The sequence below is a fragment of the Phyllostomus hastatus genome, unplaced genomic scaffold (genome assembly GCF_019186645.2).
Source record: "Phyllostomus hastatus isolate PE091 unplaced genomic scaffold, TTU_PhHast_1.1 phas_scaffold_385, whole genome shotgun sequence".
NCBI classification, from domain to species: Eukaryota; Metazoa; Chordata; class Mammalia; order Chiroptera; family Phyllostomidae; genus Phyllostomus; species Phyllostomus hastatus.
The window spans coordinates 13,955,850-13,970,960 of NW_025334026.1; the positions used below are offsets into that span (position 1 = coordinate 13,955,850).

The following is a 15,111-nucleotide window of genomic DNA, read 5'->3' on the forward strand; positions in this document are numbered from 1 at the left end:
TTAGAGCCTGTGGGAGGCAAAAGAATGGCCCCTCAAAGATGTCCACATTCTGATCTCTGGAGCTCCTAAATGGGTTACTTTGCATGGCTAAAGGAATTATGCAGATGTAATTTAATTAAAGACCTTGAGATGGAGAGATTATCCTGGATTATCCAGGTGGGTCTAACATAATCACAAGAAAATGAGGATGGAAAAGGGAGGCAGAAGAATCAGGAGAGGAGGTTGAGAGGGTAGAAGCAGCAGTCAGAATGACGTAATTGCTGGCTGGAAAGAAGTCATGAGCAGGCATGGAATGCAGGCTGCTTCTAGAAGCTGGAAAAGGTAAGGAAACAGATTCTTCCCTAGAGCCTCCAGAAAGAACACTACTCTGCAGACATCTTGAACTTAGCCTATTTCAGACTGGTGAACTCAGGAACTGTGAGATAATCAATTTGTGTTGTTTTTAGCCACTAAGTTTGTGGTCCTTTGGTACAGCAGCCATAGGAAACCAATGCAGAGCCTGCAGGCTGGACCTGGAGGGCAGAGGCTTGACATTACTAGCAAGACCTCAGGGCTGAGAGAAGCTCTGGCGGCATCCCCCACTTCTCTCTGCCCCTGGAACTGCAAGTAAGGTGCCCCAAAAGCAGCCTCTGAGGAAGCCCCAATGCTGTTTTACTCTCCCTTACCTGCCTTCCTGACTGCCTCCTCTCACTTTTTTCTGTTCTAGTAACTCTATCACCTTGCTATGTGGCCTTGAGCAGACCCCTTCCTTTTGCAGGACCTAGATTTTTCTATATGTAAAAGGAAAACAGGGATGCACTAGGAAACCCTCTAGAGCCTTTCCAGGCCTGACACTGTGAGTCAGCATTTCCAGGATGTGATGGGCCTTCAGAGAACTCTCTGACGTTGTTGTTGAACCGCCCTCCAACCTCAAGGCTTCAGAGAGTCCTCACCAGAGTCTCTCCTGCTGCCACAAACAATGCACTTGTGTCCAAACACTGACCTCAGTTAAAAGACGGGGGGACAATGTTTTATTGACTTGGCACCTATGAACGGGTGGCTATAGGCCTCCACGGTTCTTTGCTTTTACAAGTGGAGGCTCTGTGGTGGAAGCAGCAAAAGTCAGAGATGCTGGTTCCAGCTGCAGGGAGGGGCCACTGTCCCGCTTTGGCCCCTCCAGTCCCCTTGTCCAGCCGAGCACCATCTGAGTCCGGGCCCTTACAGAGCAGGCTAGGGCAACGACCCAGGTTCCTCTACAGCCCCAGGCAGGCTAAGGTAAAAGCTGCAGGCCTCTCCTGCTTTCCGTCTTGGGATTCCCTGCCTTCGGGATCCCAAGATGGGTGGGGGAAGGGAGGTACCCCATTTCAGAGAGGCCGTGAACCTCATGGAGTGGGTTCCAGGAAGGCAGGATCAGGGGTGTTATAACTGGAGCCCCACCAAAGAAGAGAGTTAGAAGTCATTCCCTACCCCCAATTTTCTGTTTTGGCTGAGCAGAACATGGGAGCTTTCATTGAACTGGGCCCACAACAGTTGATAGCAGGTGAGGTCACATAATAAGCTCATGGGATAGAGCTCGGCAGCCCCGTGCAGGACCACACCTTCAGGGCAGGCTCTTACCCAGGCAAGGGGAGGGAAGGGCTGAGTGAACTGCAGTTGACACAAGAGGAAGGCTTCCTGGAGGCAGAGGGGCAGGCCACAGTAGGTTTCCAGAAAAAATGGTCTGCAGAGTGGGCTGGGTCACAATGGCCGGCACAGGACACTGGCATCCTCACTGTGGTCACAGTTGTGGGCATCCCAGCGGATATGAGAGCAGAGCAGAAGGGCACTCTCATCTCCACGGCACTTGACATTGTCCAGGAGGATAGGGCCTCGGCCTGGGCCAAAGTGGGCCTCTCCAAGAGCTGCCAGAGCCTGGCCACAGCCCAGCTGGTGGCACAGGACACCAGCTGCCCGCAGGTCCCAAGCATCATCACAAACAGTGCCCCACCGCTGTCCTAGGAAGAGCTCTACACGCCCCTCACATCGGTGGGCTCCATTGGCCAGACGTAGGTGCCCTGTAGGGGGACAAGGCTGAGATTTGGAAGGTGCTGGCCTGTGCCAGGCCACTCCTAAGCAAGGCCAGAGGAGGGGTAGAGGAAGCAAAGGGTATTGGTCTGAGACACAGCACTTCCCTGGCAGCCATCAGACCAGGGCAGACAAATGAGATTTAAATAGGGTGCACATCAGTCCAGACTCAGTCTCCACATGTAAGGATATGTATAAGCCTTTGCAGGGTGCTCTGAGCATGTTAGGTTCCATGTCTGCTCTCTCCTTAGTCCTCCCAGTACCTCAGCCCTAGGGCTACTCTCTGGAGACTGTGATTGTATCCTCTGAAGTCATCATTGCCTCCTCTCACTCCCTGGCTCCCCCAGCTAAAGAGTGAATTCTTTCATTTCTCTCCTTAGGAAAGAAATCCCTCATTTCTTTCCTAAGGGAAGCCTGATTTAGGGATAAAGGACTTCACAGGGCCCTCATTTTGATCCCATTTCTAGAAATTTCTAGATTCCTCTAGCTTAAAACCCACCTCCCTCTTTCTGGACATCATCTCTCTATTAATGAGACTTGGGACTAGCACAAAAGGACAAATGTTCCAGGACATGGTACAAATCTGCTGAGCTATATAAACCCAGGCTGTGACTTCCCCTGATTCTGGTTCTTACTATCCTGATGCCTTCACCTCCCTCTTAGGGGTTGTGGGCACCTACCGTCCCTGGGCCGAGGAGTGGGAACTCGGGTGGTCTCAGAACCATCCTGCTGGACTTGTAGACCTAGCTCCTCTGGGCCTGGATCAGCAAAGACAGAAAAAGAGGCGGCTGTAACATTGAGGAACATGTTTCGTGAGGCCAGGTCACCACCTGCCCTTGCAAGGGAAGCCTGATTTATGGATAAAGGACTTCACAGGGCCCTAAAGGATAACTGCTCCTTGGATCAGAAATGGTGATTGTGTTTCTTTCACCAAGGACCAAAGCAGAATCCTTTGTAGCCTACCCTTTGTGGCCAAGGCTACTAGGCCTGGGGCACCAAACCAGGGTGAAGATATCAATTCCTACATCAAGCATTTTAAAATGTATAACACTCTACAAACACTCCTTTCCATTTATTTTTCCTACAGTTCCCAAAAGCTGATCAACTGTCCGTTTATTAGAGCTTTTCGGGTCCTTAACTCAGCAGAGCAATAGCACCCCGGCCCCGCCCTTTATATATAGACTTTCAGAATTTATCCCTGGTCTCTGGTCTCTCAAATCATGCCCCGCCCTTCACTGCTGCAGGACGCACAACCTCCCCAGACCGGGTTCCACACCCTCAAACCGAGGGCGCTCCCTTCCTGCCCCGCCCATGCCGCGCCACGGCCGAGAGAGTTGAGGAACGGCTCCGCCTCTCTGCGGAGAGCGCATCCTCTCCGGTCCCGCCCACGTGGCAGAACCGCAGAGACCTCACGCGCAGCCCCTCCCATTACTCGACAGGTCCCACCCCGCCCATGCCGCAGTGCGTGCCTACGTGCAGCCTCGCTTATTTCTCAGATCCTGCTTTGCCCCGCCCAGAGCTTCGTAAGCAGCCTCACACGCCCACGCTGCAGCTGCAGCGGGTGCTTGCGTGCCGCCCCGCCCTTGCTGCGCTTCCTGGCCCGCTCGGTAGTTCGCCCCGTGCGTGGTCCCGCGGCGCCCTCACCTGAGCAGAGCGCTCCCGCATCCTCGTGGTGGCCACAGTTGTGCTGACCCCAACCCAGGTGGAAGCAGTCGCTCAGGCGGGCTTCCGTGCCCGTGCAGCCCACGTTGTCCAGCAGCACTGGGCCGCGGCCGTAGCCGAAGTGTCCGAGGCCCGTGGCGCCCAGCGCAGGACCGCATCCCGCTTCGCGGCAGGCCACGCGCGCATCCGCGAAATCCCAGTCATCATCGCACACGGTGCCCCAGCCCCCGGCGTACATAACCTCCACACGGCCGCGGCAAGGCCCGGGGCCGCCCACCAGCCGCAGCTGCCCGCCTGCAGGGCGCACAGGCCCGCGGACAGAGGGGCTGAGCTGGAGCCACCTGCTCCGGGGTGGTACCCCAGCCCCCTTCTTTCCCACCCACCATGGAATCCCTGCTCTGCCACTTACTTTTCTTCCCCGCGGCCCAGGAGGCAGTGGTGAACAGTGCTGTCTCTCTGGAAGGGAGGGCACCAAGTCTTGTAGCTGCGGAGACCGGGCGTCTAGATAGAGTATTTGAAGGGGAGGCCTCCTGGCCTACAGCAGGCACCAGGTCTCCTACTGAGATCTCCCAACTGTACCACACATGTACCCCATACTCGGGGCCTCAACTCTGGAGTCACCATGTTGATTGGTGGGTCCTCAGTCAGGAAATTTGCCTGGAATGAACCAAACCCTACTTCCAGGCATTGTCCTAATTTCAACCCTGATGATAGTTTCAGCCCTAATTTTAAAATATATTTCTTCATTCTGCCTTTATCTGAACCCTCGCACAATGCCTCTCAATTCCCAACCTCGGCACTAACCCAAATTTTACTTGAGAGCTTTGAAGAAACCTCTTACCACCTTTTCCCACCTTACTGAACTTTTCAAAGGTCTGGATTTCACCCTTGCTCTATCTGCTCCTCTGCTCTCTCACCCATCTCTACCATCCAGCCAAGAGCTCTGGCCTTCTAGTCAGGGTCCCCTTCCTATGGATCCAAATAGCCTTCTCAATCCCCAGCCCTTCCCACCTTGCCTCTACCATTCTAGCCTGAAGGCTAGCAGGCTGGGGCTGGGCTCCTTACCCTCTGGCTCTGTGCGCCAGGCCCAGTCCTCTCTTGTGGCTGAGGGTGGCAGTGCTGTGATAGTTGGGGGGCCTAAAACTAGAAGAGAAGAGAAGGGAGCCGGGTCAGAAGCCAAGGTTCTGGTTTCTGGTCAGCCTTGGGCTGTCAGGAAGACGGAGGGGTTTCTCTGAAGAAGACAACAGATTTCACTTCTAGAGCTGGGAGCTTAGCCCCAGCTGAGGTCCAGGAGGTCTGCCCCACTTTGACAGTGGTTGTAATTCACATGTTGTGAATTACAGGTGTTCACATCACAGTTTATACAGAACTTTCAAAGACATGCTTTCCTTTCTCTCCCATGTTCTCAGAAATCCCATGTGTGTCCAGAATAGGATGATAAGTCTTATCCACAGGGGAGGGCCAACCACAGTCCTGAAAGTCTTGCAGAACAAGACTTATTATCCCCATCCTACAGATAAAATAGGACTAGAGAGGGCGGGGGCACGCCTGAGACCATGCAGCAAGGTCAGCTGTGACTCTGACAGGGCTCACTGCGTGGCCATGGGTATGGCTCTGCCTCACTGAGCCCCAACTTGATCGTCTATAACCTGGAAATGATGGCCCCTGGTTTGCTGTGAGGCATGGGTAAGCATTTTATATCTTGTAGAGTGGAATCCACCTGTGAAGTGCCATTATTGGCCCTACTATTCGTATTTGCTCAGAAAACCTCTCAAAATGGGCAGAGGCAAGGTGGGGGAAAATAAAGAGCATCAGGAGTAAAGAGGGCTGTGCTAGCTACTTCTAGAGACATACTTGGGCTACAATGGAGTATTTCTGAGGTGATTTTAGAGTTCTATTACTCTGAAATATTCCATGAAGAGTACTTAAAACATGCTCGAGAACTCCATGCCTGCGAGAACGCAGGCATTCTTGGGGTACTGCTGTAATTCTGGAGTATTAGTAGAGCAATATTGTAGTATTATACAGCTGTGGAGCTCACCACAAAGAGCACTGGGGTTTTCTGAGGCACTTCTAGAGCAGTACTGAGACACTAAAAGTAATTTCGGGGCCTTCCTGGATTACTCCGGGAAACACCCAGGCAACCACCAATGCCCTCCCCACCCCAGCCCCACACAGGCTCCGCCTCCATCAGAACACAGCTTGGTCCCTCCCACCGGCCCCGCCCCGATTCCGGAGCCCGCACCTGCGCAAAGCACTCCAGCGTCCTCGTGGTGGCCACAGTTGTGCACACCCCAGCCCAGGCTCAGGCAGGCGGCCAGGCGGGGCTCGCCGCCTTCACAGTGCACGTTGTCTAGCATGATGTGTCCCGTGCCATAGCCGAAGAAGGCGTTAGTGGTGGCGGCCAGCGCCTCCCCGCAGCCCAACTGACGGCAGACCACGGTAGCATCTGGCAGTCCCCAGTCATCGTCGCACACGGTGCCCCACAGGCCGCTATGCAGGATCTCCACTCGGCCCTGACACGGGCCCGCGCCCCCAACCAGGCGCACACTGCCCTCACCTGGTGAGGGCGGGACAGGGGAGGGGGCAAGGAGCAAATCCCACTGGGCTCTGCCTTCCATCCTCTCCTAATCCAATGCATTTCTATAATGCCCTAGGCCCACCCCTGGCCCACTCCATACCCACATACCCACAGTGCTTGGTGCCCCAGGACCTAAAACCCTGGAGGAGCTCCTAACTAACCCCCAAGGCACTGTCTCCTCACATTCCTGATTTGGGTGGTTTGTGGGACTAGAGGACAGATTGGCTTTGACTGTCACTTCCTGCCTAAAAGCAACCCTCCCTGCCCTTGTCCACACTCTCCTAAGCGACCAGGTTGTGCTGCTTCCTCATTTAAGAATGTAGTGAAAGCTGCTCACCTTCCCAGGTGAAGAACCAAGGACTCTTCCAGCAAGCCCTGCCTGATCTGTGATGGATTGGACCCTCTTCCTCTTCTGGACTTCCTGGCCTGTTTATCTGTTCCTTTTGGGGTCACTTCTCATTTTCTTGTTCTACATTATTATCAGCATTGCTGTGCATATCTGACTTTCCCATCAGATTAAGATCCAGTGCTCACCTCTCTCACTTTCTCCAACCTGGTGCTGACTGTTTTTAATCATTCCACAGGAATGAATCCTCTTTCCCTATCCAGGTGAGCTGCTTGAGGAGGTACAAGGGGCATGGTGGGGAGGGGTGATGACCAAACTCAACCATCAGTAATCCCTCTCTTTCTGTCTTAGGGCAGATATCAGAGATTATTCTCTGGGTCCCTCTCCTGAGACCCAGGTGGGCACGGACATTGCCCTTACTTACCATTCCCATTCCTGGGAGTTGTAGGGGGCACCGTAGTGGTTAACACTTTCTTTGTTGGGCGCTGCGAGGGCAAGAACTCTGGAAAGGAAGGGAGGACAACAAATGGACCTTTCTGGTTTTCATCTTTGCACTCACAAGTATATGAGTGACAGGGCCTGGACCCCTAAGGTACCTGTGCCCAGGGTCTCTGGCCACACATAGGGTCAAAGCCAGGGGTACAAGAGGTGAAAGGGCCCTCTGCATCCAGAAAGCAGTAGTTCTAGAGGAGCTCTTTTAGTTCTTAAAGCAGCATTACATCGCTAGAGAAAGGTGAATTTTCAGGTCCCACCCCTGCAGATCTGCAGAATCAGAAACTCTGGGACAGGGCCACCATCAGAGCCATCTGGGGGATTTTCTTGAAAATTAAAACCACTGCTCTCAAGATCAAAGATTTCCTCTCCTCTCAGAGATTTCTGCTGCAACTCTATGCCAAGTGGACCTACAGCTAGTGTTGACCCCGATCATTTGGTTTTAAAAATGAGAAGGGGGCTTTGCTGGAACAGCCAGAACCCAACATGGAAGGAGTGATGCTGGGTTTTGACCAAGGTCACATAATGAGCCAGAAGCACCACTGGGGCCCAGTGCTTCTGATAGCCAGCCTGGGGCTCCTCCCCAGCACCATGCAATGCAGCCACTGGCTTGGCCTTCTACATGGAACAGTGTTACTGCTGGGAAGTCCCTTCGTTTATCTGGCCTTCAGCCCTGCTGCCTGACAGAGTCTGTCTGCCCTCCTAGGTCACAGGGGTCTGCTCACCATTGCACAGGACAGCCACATCCTCGTAGTGAAAGCAGTTGTGGACTCCCCAGCCTCGGCTGCCACACTCGCTCAGAGCAGCTTCCTGTCCCCTGCAGTCCACATTGTCCAGCAGGATGGGGCCTCGGCCCTGGCCAAAGGCAAGGGGCCGCGGCACAGGCAGCGCCAGGCCGCAGCCCAGCTGACGACATACCACATTGGCGTCTACCACGTCCCAATCGTCGTCACAGACGCTGCCCCAGGAGCCACCATGCAGGACCTCCAGGCGACCCCGGCAGCGGCTTGGACCCCCCACCAGCCTCAGTTCTGTGGAGAGGGTTGAGCTGGCACCAGGGGGGTCCCTGGGTCCAACCTCCAGGATGCCCATCTTTCCATGAAGTTATGGGAGGCTTGGGAACTGTCCCTCCTAGGTCTAATTTCTCCCTTCCTATGAAATGGGGAGACTGGCGCAATCCCTTTGGGGCATCTAAAATAATGGAGGTCTTCTTTCTGAGCACCTGAGTACCTGGGGTCAGGACAGGGGTGGGGGAAGAAGGAGCAGGGGCACCTACCTGGAAAGGGCAGTGGGGTGGGCTGTAGGGCACTGGCTGAAACAGAGTGAGGAGAGCATTGGCCCCTCTCCCCCCTCCCTTTGCTGCCTGGCGCTGGGGACACAGCCTCCCCTCCCACCAAGGTCCTAACCGTCACTCCCTCCTCTTCACTACCCCCGCTTTCCCAGTCTCCTCAGTCCCCTGAAGGTCCCAGTTAGTCTCCTTGCTTCACCCCTCTCCTATTGGTCCACAGGCCACCCCAGAGAGATCTGCCTAAGACAGAGTCTACCCCACTCCACTGCTAAATTTCTCAAAGACTCCCCACTTCTTATAGGAGTCCCAGCCCTTGAGCTTTCTCTACAAAGCCTTCTAGTATCTCCTGACCAGCTTCCCTTACTTCTTAATATACCATCAATCTTGTCTGCTGGACTTTACCATGCAGTCTCCTCTGCTTGCACAGTTCTGGCCAATCCTGCTCATCGCAGCCCGTTAGAGCCTTCAAGACCCTACGTGGAGCCCCCTCCTCCATAAAACCTTCCTGGGGAGCTCAGCTGAAAGTGCTCTCTGCTCCCTCTGAATCCTGGGCACCATACACATGCCTTTCAGGGCCGTCTGCCTGGAGACGTGGCCATGCCTACCTCACCTCGGTGTCTCCCAGAGCCCTCTGCCCAGGGCCTGTTACTCAGCAGGTGCTCAGTAGCTCTGCCTTAAGTGTGCAAACTAGTTTTGGGATTCATAATGATTTCCCAAAAGCTTTACCTAGATAAGTCCTTCTGCTTAGCTCTTATGTATGTACATGCCAGGCACTGTGCTCACTGCTTTATGTGGCCTGGTTCACTTAATCCAGGGGTGTCAAATTCATGTTCACTGGGGGCCACATCAACCTCATGGTTGCCTTCAAAGGGCCGAATGTAATTTTAAAACTGTATAAATGTAACTACTCCTTAACAATTAAGTGAGAGCTCGGCACTGCCACCGGCTAGAAACAAGGTACCAGGCCGGATAAAACAAGGTGGAAGGCCAGATTTGGCCCATGGGCCTTGTGTTTGCCACCTGTCACTTAACTGTTAGAACAACTTATAAGATAGGTAGGATTTTGCAGATGGGGAAACTTCAGGTTTAGTGAGGTTAGGCAACTTGCTCAAGGTCACACAACAAAGGGTAGAACTGGTATTCCAACTGAAATAGCCACACTCTTCTTCACCATACAATTCTGAGTATACATTGCCTGGGAGGTGGGGAGGAAACAAGGACACCGGCCCAGCACAGACAATGAAAACTCCATGATAGCCCACTTGTGCAGAGTATTGTGTAGACACTTTCACGTATATCATCTTAGAGAATCTCACAACAATTCTCTGAGACATGTACTAAGGAACCCATTTTACAGATGAAGAAACTGAGACTTGGTTTCTTCTTTTTTAAGTTAGGATAGTCCCTAGGTCATTTGATTCCATCTATTCTATTAGCTGCCTTTCCAACAGCCATAGGTGAGCCCACCTCCTTTCCCTCCTTCTCTGTTTCCAATGTCCCTTAACTGCCTGAACTCTGTGTACACTGATCCCTCATATCTAGCACTGAGCGCTCCATTTCCTCAGCTCAGATGCTTAGCTATCATCAACCCTGGACAAATGTCAGAGCTGGAAAAAATGTTGGAAACCACCTCACTTAGAAACCACCTCCCACCGTAATTTTAGAGCTGGGAAAGTAGAGCCAGAAAGGGAAATGGTTGGGGGTTAGGGGACTGGCACTCACCCAGTGGCAAGAGGAGAAGGAAGGATAGGGCTGGGGGGATGGGTGCAAGGGCCACACTCCTGTCTCCAGGCCTCCACCCCCTGCTCGGATCTGATTGGGGACCAATTCGAATTTCCACTTCCTGGTGCGTCCAGCCAGTCAGTGGCCTTTCTGATGGTTCCATCATGGAGCTGGGGGAGAAGTCACAGCAGAAACATCTGGAATGAAAAACCCAAGTCACTTCTTGCAGCTGGAAGGGCCCAGTGAGAGCTTCAGTTGGCAAAGTGACATTTCCACTTGGGTTTGGCATTCTGAGTGGAGGCAGCAGGAGCAACAGCTGGGAGATGAGAAGGAAGGGAGCGCAGATGGAAGCTAATGAGGAGTTCGGTCAGGCTGGAGCAGAGAGCCTGTGAGGGCGGATGGTGGGAGATGAGGTCGGAGAGTTGTCTGGGCCCAAACCCAGACAGGCCACGCAGCTGGGCCCAGCACTGAGTTTATCGTCTGGGAAAGCACATCCCAGAGAGTGGTGTTGGTGCCCCTGGTGCAACCCACATACATTTAGGGGGTGAAAGATGAATATTTATTGTTTTATTTTCATTGCTTTTTTTTCAATGCCTCCTATTTATGGCAAAGAATTCTGGTTTTCCATTTATTAGAAACAATATAAAGTTACTCTTTAAAGTGAATTTAAATCAGAAGAAATGAGTCAATTAAAGAAAAAACATCAAGGAAATATAGTTCCTGTGACTCACAAATATGCAAAGATGGTGAAGGTCTGGGAGAGTAAATGCCATTTGGGATGCTCTGCCTTTTGGGGATGGGAAGCCCTTGAGGATCTTGTTGTTAAATTTTGGACTGAGATATACAAATAAAAAAGTACTTAAATCTTAAGTGTAGAACTCAGTGCATATTCACACTGTGTTACCAGCACACAGAAGCATGCCCATGCCCCCTGCCCTCACAGACTAAATGGGGCAGGGGGCTTTGCTGGCATAGGGGGTGGTTCTGTTCGGGATATATTGAGATTGCAGGGACATGGTGCTCCTTGCAGCGCTCCCCACCCCATCTCTCCCTGGCTGTGCCTCAGCCCTGGCATACAAAGAGTCTGGTTGGGGAGAGGATGAAAACCTATCTGGATGTGGGCATGGGGTTTTCAATACCCCATTCATGGGGCCCAGGACAGCCCCCAGTGGAATAATCAGCTTTTGTCTTCCCTTTGCTGGGCCTGGAGACAGCTGGGAGATGGGAGTTGAGAGATGTGAGGGGGGGGAGCCAGGGTCCAATCTTTGCTGAGGGGGTCCCTAGTGATCTGGGCCTGCCCCCACTTCTCCTGGGCCACCAAAACTCTCAGGCTGCTGGGACACTGGCCTACAGGTCAGGTCAGCCCTTACTATGTGAGTATGGGGACACCAGCTTCCAGGGAACGTGGCTGGGAATCTTCAAGTCTCCCCACTGTATCTCCTGTCACCCCAGCCCAGGGGTGAGGGATAAGACCCTTGGTCCTGGTTCCTACTGACTTCAAGTCCCAGCTGACCCAAGAGACCCCAGTGTGCCTCTTGGAGCCTGCCTGCCTCCAGCTCCAAACTTGGTTCCAAGCCTGCTCCTGCTCCACTCCCTGGGAAAATTGGTCAAAGCAAGGCTTAACTGTTCCTTGCCCTCTTTGAACTTGGCTTTCAAAAACACTCCTACTCCCTCCCTGCCCTTCATTAGTGTGCCTTTTGCCCTGAACTGTCCCTTTTAGTGGGGACGGCGGGGGGGGGGGGAGGAGGCAGCAGAACACAATGGTTAGAAGCATCAGCTCCACCAACCACTAGCTGTGTAACTTACCTTGCTGCGTTAGCCTTCCCGTCCTCATCTGCAAATGGGGTTAGTGATACACTTACCTCTAACAGTTGTTGCTAGGTTAAATAAGCTAAAGTTTATAAAAAGGTTAGCCTAGTTTAGCCTACTGCCCCACTGTTAGTGTGGTAGCTATTATTACTGTCACTATCTCCCCATCTAGATTGCTTGATGGCAGGGACTGGATTTTAGTCGATAGTACCACCTGGCCTGGGTGGGTACTCAGGAAATGTTTACTGAATGACTAGATGAAGTTTAGTGCTGCAGAATCGTGGAACGAAGAGGTCCAAAGGGGCCTGGGAGATCGTCAAAGACAACCTCACATCTGACCAGTGGAAAACATAGCACACACATACACACACACCAGCAAAAGTGAAGGATTCATACCTGGGGGAATGTTCTGGGCTCTTTCTGTCCCTTCTTCAACAGTCAATCCAAGGTCAAATCACTTTTTCTGCCCCCAGAAGTTTAGGAGGGGGTAGGATCTCCCAAATGCAAATCAACACAGATCTTCCTTTTTTTCTTTCCAAAGCTGGAAGGTGAGCAGAAGCAAAATCTCTGTCCATGGAGCTGGCTGGTGGCCCCAGCCTGTCCCCACCCGACCTTAGGGGCAGAGGGATGCACAGGGAGAGTGGAGGCAGGCTGCACAGTCTGGAGCAGCCCCAGAGAAAGGGCACCCAGGCAGAGGAGGAGCTATAAGGGTAGGGGGGCCAGTTTGGACTCTCAGGGCCAAGCAGCCCCTCCTCCCCCTTCCTCCCCGCCATTCCAGGACTCAGGTTTCAGAAAGGCCTGGATAGGTCTCCACCCCTCTGCAGGGCAGCCAAGCATCCCTGATCTCCTGTGATGGCCCCAATTCAACCCCTTAGTCCTGTTGCCTGAGGAGTCCCTTTGACCATGCCCTGACCCACGTCCCACCAGGGGTTTGGAAATGTGGTCACAGGAGCCAGAGTGGTGGGCTTCGCATGTAGTTGGGGCCTCTGATTTTGCTGATGATTTTGCCTTATCGTGGCTCCTCTTGAGTCCTGGTACCTTTTGGACTTTGGTGGTTATAGGTGACAGGAAGTGGCATGAGACTTATTCTATAGTTTATAGCTTCAATAAAATTCTGTGCTGGAATTCTGCACCTTCCGGCTGGAACCACAGAGCCAGAGACCCCGTAGGGTGGTTCTCAAACCTGACCATGCATCCCATCACCCCCAGGGACACTTTAAAAAATATATATAGGTTATTGTCCCCACCACTACTGCCCCAGAGATTCTGATCCAGCAGTTCAGGGATGGGTTCCCCCTCAAAGTGCGTTTCTGAAAAGCCTCTGATGCTCAGACATGTTTGGGGGCCAGGGGTCTAGCTGAAGCTGTTTATGGTGCAGGTGGGAAGACCGAGACCAAGAGTGGAGAATGGAGACACAGCCATGCACCTCGTGGGACTTAGTTTCCTGTCTCTCACACCTCATCTTGCTTCCTGCTTTTTGGAAAGAGAAAACTCTGATGGGAGGTCTGCCATCATCCCGCCCCCCTCCCTCTTTTCCCCCTGCCTCTCCTTTCCTCCTCTGGCCTGAGGATCCACTCCCCCTCAGTCCAGACCCCATCTCCTTCTGCCTTCTCGGGGACCTCCCTCTCTCCATCTGGGTGCCTTTTCACTTCCCTAGTCAGCGGCTCTTTCCCAACTGGCCTCTTGGCTTTGAGCTTCTAAGCATACTCTGCTCTCTATCATTAAAAGTGACTAATGGAAAACCCTTTCACCCTGTGTCAGTTGGGTCTTCAGGGTAGAAATGGCCAGGTGCTGGTATCCCTGTCATGCTCTGTCACTGGCTGGGAGATGTCTGAGGAGGGTGTGGCCTTGGCCAAATGCCGCAGTACGTCAGAGGGTGCTAGACTGGAGGCTGTCAGCTGACTGAATTCCACAGAGTTCATCAACGAGTTCTTCCTCCAGGGCAGGTCTGTGCAGCGAACCTGCAAGGCCACCCCTGGACTCCACACCCCCTCCTCCTGTGAGCACCCACCTCTCTCCTCCCCATCACAGCCAAACTTCTCCGAAGAGCTCTCTGCACCTGCACCTCTGTTTCCTTACCTCCCACTCACTGCTCAGCGTGCTCCGGTCTGCCTTCTGTCCTCACCACTCAATGGAGGCAGCTCTTCCTGAGGTCACCAGTGACCTTCTTGTCACAAGGTTCAAGGAACTATTTTCATTCCTTGTTTCAGTTGGAATATGAGCTCTGATACGGTAACAGAGAGAACTTGTAGTCATCAGTTTTTGGCTGTGATACCTGCAAAACAAACAACCTCTAAATTGCAGGGGGTTAAAGCAGTGATTTTTTTTCAGCTGGTGTGCCACAAGAATTTTTAAAACATGCAATTTCTGACTAGTCAGGGGAACTGGCCTCTTTTCCTTAGATTGTCAGACTAAAAAATGACAACATCCAACACAACAATGGTTGTGTCCAGTGTGAATAAATCAGAATTATATCTATTTTTCGTCAGATTGGCAAAAAATATATTTTGGGGGTGCCACAGAATTTTAGTAACTACTTTGTGTGTGCTGTGAGATGACAAAAGTTGAAAATCACTGGCTGAAAGCAGCAATCACTTTCCTCTCATGGTTCTGCATGTTGGTTGTGATGACTCTGTCTCGGGCTGTGAGTTGGGTTCGGGTCCGCTCCATTAGCCCCTCATTCTAGGGCCCAGGAAAGGAACAGTGGTCGCTGAGGGCATGCTCTTCCTGCGGAGGAGGCAGGAACCCAGAGACCAAGCCAGGTCGCGCAAGCACACCTCAGCCTCTGCTTTGGCATGATACACATCTCTTCTGCCCTTGTTTCATTGTGTGAAGCAAGTCCCATGGCCAAGCCTGTGTTCTGTCAGTGGGGCAGGGGAAATACACCCCTTCCATAAAGGGGAGGAGGAGAGAAAATGAGTATTTGCTGAAAATTGGTATAACCTGACAGAAAATAAAGGCCTAAACGATACCCAAATTTATTTTTCTCTCTTACTTACAAATCCTGGTAGGAGATGTAGACCTCATGATTGTGAAGGATCCAAATTCCTTCTCTCTTGTTGCTCCATTCTTTTTTTTTTTTTTTTTAGATTTTATTTATTTTTAGAGAGGGAGGGGAAGGAGATAGAGAGAGAGAGAAACATCAATGTGTGGTTGTTGGGGGTCATG

General features: G+C 52.4%; 1 protein-coding gene across 1 annotated transcript; it reads right to left on the bottom strand.

Annotated features, from left to right (window-relative positions):
• Positions 1-1,004: 1,004 nt before the first annotated feature.
• Positions 1,005-14,120, bottom strand: SSC4D (scavenger receptor cysteine rich family member with 4 domains). The gene is made up of 12 exons (XM_045819562.1): positions 14,023-14,120; positions 12,340-12,484; positions 10,135-10,331; positions 8,401-8,436; positions 7,850-8,155; positions 7,057-7,134; positions 5,951-6,265; positions 4,771-4,848; positions 4,115-4,189; positions 3,688-3,999; positions 2,724-2,801; positions 1,005-2,033 (listed from the first exon to the last, which is right to left on the bottom strand). The coding sequence occupies exons 3-12, from the start codon at positions 10,298-10,300 to the stop codon at positions 1,717-1,719; spliced, it is 1,761 nt and encodes a 586-aa protein (XP_045675518.1). The 5' UTR covers positions 10,301-10,331; positions 12,340-12,484; positions 14,023-14,120; the 3' UTR covers positions 1,005-1,716.
• Positions 14,121-15,111: the final 991 nt, after the last annotated feature.

What these genes read in the sequence shown, in the direction of transcription:
- SSC4D (XM_045819562.1), bottom strand. Translation starts at nt 10,300, where the DNA reads ATGATGGAACCATCAGAAAGGCCACTGACTGGCTGGACGCACCAGGAA. An exon ending in CGCTGGAGTGCTTTGCGCAG is followed by an intron (nt 4,849 to 5,950) that starts GTGCGGGCTCCG and finishes CTTCTCTTCTAG; the next exon opens with TTTTAGGCCCCCCAACTATC. An exon ending in TGCGGGAGCGCTCTGCTCAG is followed by an intron (nt 2,802 to 3,687) that starts GTGAGGGCGCCG and finishes TTGCTGATCCAG; the next exon opens with GCCCAGAGGAGCTAGGTCTA.